This window comes from Coturnix japonica, chromosome 22 (assembly GCF_001577835.2).
Source record: "Coturnix japonica isolate 7356 chromosome 22, Coturnix japonica 2.1, whole genome shotgun sequence".
Classification (NCBI taxonomy): Eukaryota; Metazoa; Chordata; class Aves; order Galliformes; family Phasianidae; genus Coturnix; species Coturnix japonica.
The window spans coordinates 935,350-938,469 of NC_029537.1; the positions used below are offsets into that span (position 1 = coordinate 935,350).

A 3,120-nucleotide genomic window follows, 5' to 3' on the forward strand; every position below is an offset into this window, starting at 1 on the left:
AGTTCTGTGATGGGAGCTATGTGTATTGGGATGGGAGCTGTGTGTGTTGGGATGGGAGCAATGGGATGGGATGGGAGCTGTGTTTATTGGGGTGGGATGGGAGCTCTATGGGATGGGATGGGATGGGATGGGAGCTGTGTGTGTTGGGATGGGATGGGGGCAGCTCTGTGTGTTGGGATGGGAGCACTGGGATGGGATGGGAGCTATGTGTATTGGGATGGGGTGGGAGCGATGGGATGGGAGCACTGGGATGAGAGCTCTATGATGGGATGGGATGGGAGCTGCGTGTATTGGGATGGGATGGGGGCTATGGGATGGGATGGAGCTTTGTGTGCTGGGGTGGGGTGGGAGCTGTGTGTGTTGGGATGGAAGTAATGGGATGGGATGAGATGGAAGTAATGGGATGGGATGGGAGCTGTGTGTGTGCTGGGATGGGAGCGATGGGATGGGATGGGAGCTGTGTGTATTGGGATGGGATGGGAGCTCTATGGGATGGGATGGGAGCTGTGTATTGGGATGGAGCTGTGTATTGGGGTGGGATGGAGCTGTGTGTATTGGGATGGAGCTGTGTATTGGGATGGGGTGGGAGCTCTATGGGATGGGATGGAGCTGTGTGTTGGGATGGGATGGAGCTGTAGTGTGTTGGGATGGAGATAATTGTGTTGGGATGGGGCTGTGTATTGGGATGGGATGGAGCTGTGTATTGGGATGGAGCTGTGTGCCCCGCTATTTGGGGTGGTGTTTTGACCCCTGTCTCCCCCTCAGGCCGGGGGCTGAAGTCCCACGCCTACATCCACAGCGTCCAGTTCAGCCACCACGTCTTCCTCAACCTCCACACCCTCAAGTTCTACTGCCTGCCCGACAACTACGAGATCATCGACTCGTCCCTGGAGGACATCACGGTGTGTTACGGCACCGGGGGGGCTGGGGTGGCTGTGTGTCCCCCCCAATGTGCTGTGACACCCCCATGTCCCCTCTGTCCCACAGTACGTGCTGAAGCCCACCTTCACGGCGCAGCAGATCAGCAACCTGGACAAGCAGGCCAAGCTGTCCCGAGCTTACGATGGCACCACGTACCTGCCCGGCATCGTGGGGCTCAATAATATCAAAGCCAATGACTACGCCAACACTGCTAGGTGCTGCAGGTCTGGGTTATGGGGGCTTTATCGGGTTATGGGTCTATTGATGGGGATATCAGGCTTTATGGATGGGGTTATTGGGGCTTTATGGATGGGGTTTATGGGGGGCTTTGATGGGGGCTTGGGGGTTTATGGATTGGGTTATGGGGCTTTATGGCTGGGGACATGGGGCTTTATGGGGGCTTGGGGTTCATTGGGCGGCTTTTTTATATGGTGGGGGGATTATTGGGCTTTTTTTATGGCTGGGATTATGGGTCTATTCTTAATGGTTGGGATTATGGGGCTTTTTTTAATCAAATGGCTCGGGGGTTTTGGGGCTTTATGGCTGGGGTTATGGGGCTTTATGGCTGGGGTTATAGGGGCTTTATGGCTGGGGATATGGGGCTTTATGGATGGGCGGGGGGACTTTTATGATTGGGGTTTTTTGGGCGCTTTATGTGGCTGGGGTTATGGGGGTTTATGGCTGGGGTTCATTGGGGCTGTTATTAATCGGCTGGGGTTATTGGGGCTTTAATGGTGGGGTTCTTGGGGCTTGTATCTATGGTGGGATATGGGGCTTTTTTTTGGATGGCTGGGTTTTTGGGGGGCTTTATGGCTGGGAATTTATGGGAGCTTTTTAATTTAAAATATAGGTGGGGTTAATATGGGCTTTATATGGCTGGGGTTTGCAGTGGGGCTTGTCATTGGCTGGGGTTTGGGGTAGTAATCACTTGTGTGTGCTGTACCACACTCCTGGTGCCCCCCAGGCCCTGTCCAACGTGCCCCCGCTGCGCAATTACTTCTTGGAGGAGGAGAATTACAAGAGCATCCAACGTCCCCCCGGTGACATCATGTTCCTGCTGGTGCAGCGCTTTGGGGAACTGATGCGCAAACTGTGGAACCCCCGGAACTTCAAGGCCCACGTGTCCCCCCACGAGATGCTGCAGGCCGTGGTGCTGTGCAGCAAGAAGAACTTCCAGATCACCAAGCAAGGTGAGGCCCCATGGATACGGCTGGAGATGTGGGGTGTCACAGCATTGGGGACTGTGCCACCCTTGGAGCCGGGATGTGACACCACAGAGCACGTCCCCTCTGTGCTCCCCTGGGGCTGGGACACATTTAGGGTCCCCAGTGCATCCTTTTGGGTCCCCAACGTGTCCCTTTGGGGCTGTGACACTGTTAGGGTCCCCAATGTGTCCCTTAGGGTCCCCAATGTGTCCCTTAGGGTCCCCAGTACATCCCTTAGTGACACCCTGGAGCATGTCCCTGGGGGCTGTGACACCCTTAAAGTCCCTACTGTGTCCCTTTGGGGCTGTGACAACTTTAGGGTCCCCAACACATCCCTTAGGGTCCCCAATGTCCCTTTGGATCCCCAACACATCCCTTAGTGATACCCTGGAGCATGTCCCTGGGGGCTGTGATGCCTTTAGGGTCCCTAGTGCATCCCTTTGGGTCCCAACACGTCCCTATGGGGCTGTGACACCTTTAGGGTCCCCAACCCATCTCTATGGGGCTGTGACACCTTTAGGGTCCCCAACCCATCCCTATGGAGCTGTGACACCTTTAGGGTCCCCAACACATCCCTGTGGGCCTTTAGGGTCCCCAGTGCATCCCTTTGGGTCCCCAGCACATCCCTATGGAGCTGTGACACCTTTAGGGTCCCCAACACATACCTATGGATGCTGCCACCATTGCTGCACCCTCAGCCATCTTCATCTTCATCCTCCTCCTCCTCCTGTTCGCAGGGGACGGGGTGGATTTCCTCTCGTGGTTCCTCAACGCGCTGCACTCGGCCCTGGGGGGCACCAAGAGGAAGAAGAAAAGTGAGTGGGGGCTGCGGGGGCTGCAGGGTGTCCTGTCCCCTGTGTCACCCCAATGCCATCCCCATGTTCCTTATGTCACCCCCTGTGCCCTTTTGGTCTCTCCTCTGCCTCCCCCCCGTGCCCTTGGTCCCCCCTGTGCCACCATTTGGCACCTCTCTGCCCCCCCCATGCCCCACATC

General features: G+C 56.3%; 2 protein-coding genes across 2 annotated transcripts in view; one reads left to right on the forward strand and one right to left on the reverse strand.

The window, feature by feature from the left end:
• USP39 (ubiquitin specific peptidase 39) overlaps positions 1 to 2,979 on the forward strand; it is a gene marked incomplete at its 3' end in the record, with an annotated part of 9,172 nt that extends 6,193 nt beyond the window's left edge. The window contains exons 5-8 of the mRNA XM_015882859.1: positions 766 to 902; positions 988 to 1,135; positions 1,881 to 2,111; positions 2,864 to 2,979. Coding sequence (XP_015738345.1) covers positions 766 to 902; positions 988 to 1,135; positions 1,881 to 2,111; positions 2,864 to 2,979 — 632 coding nt within the window. The remainder of the gene's footprint in view (positions 1 to 765; positions 903 to 987; positions 1,136 to 1,880; positions 2,112 to 2,863) is intronic.
• Positions 2,980 to 3,016: 37 nt separating this feature from the next.
• SFTPB (surfactant protein B) overlaps positions 3,017 to 3,120 on the reverse strand; it is a 9,894-nt gene continuing 9,790 nt past the window's right edge. Inside the window, exon 7 of the mRNA XM_015882858.1 lies at positions 3,017 to 3,074. Coding sequence (XP_015738344.1) covers positions 3,017 to 3,074 — 58 coding nt within the window. The remainder of the gene's footprint in view (positions 3,075 to 3,120) is intronic.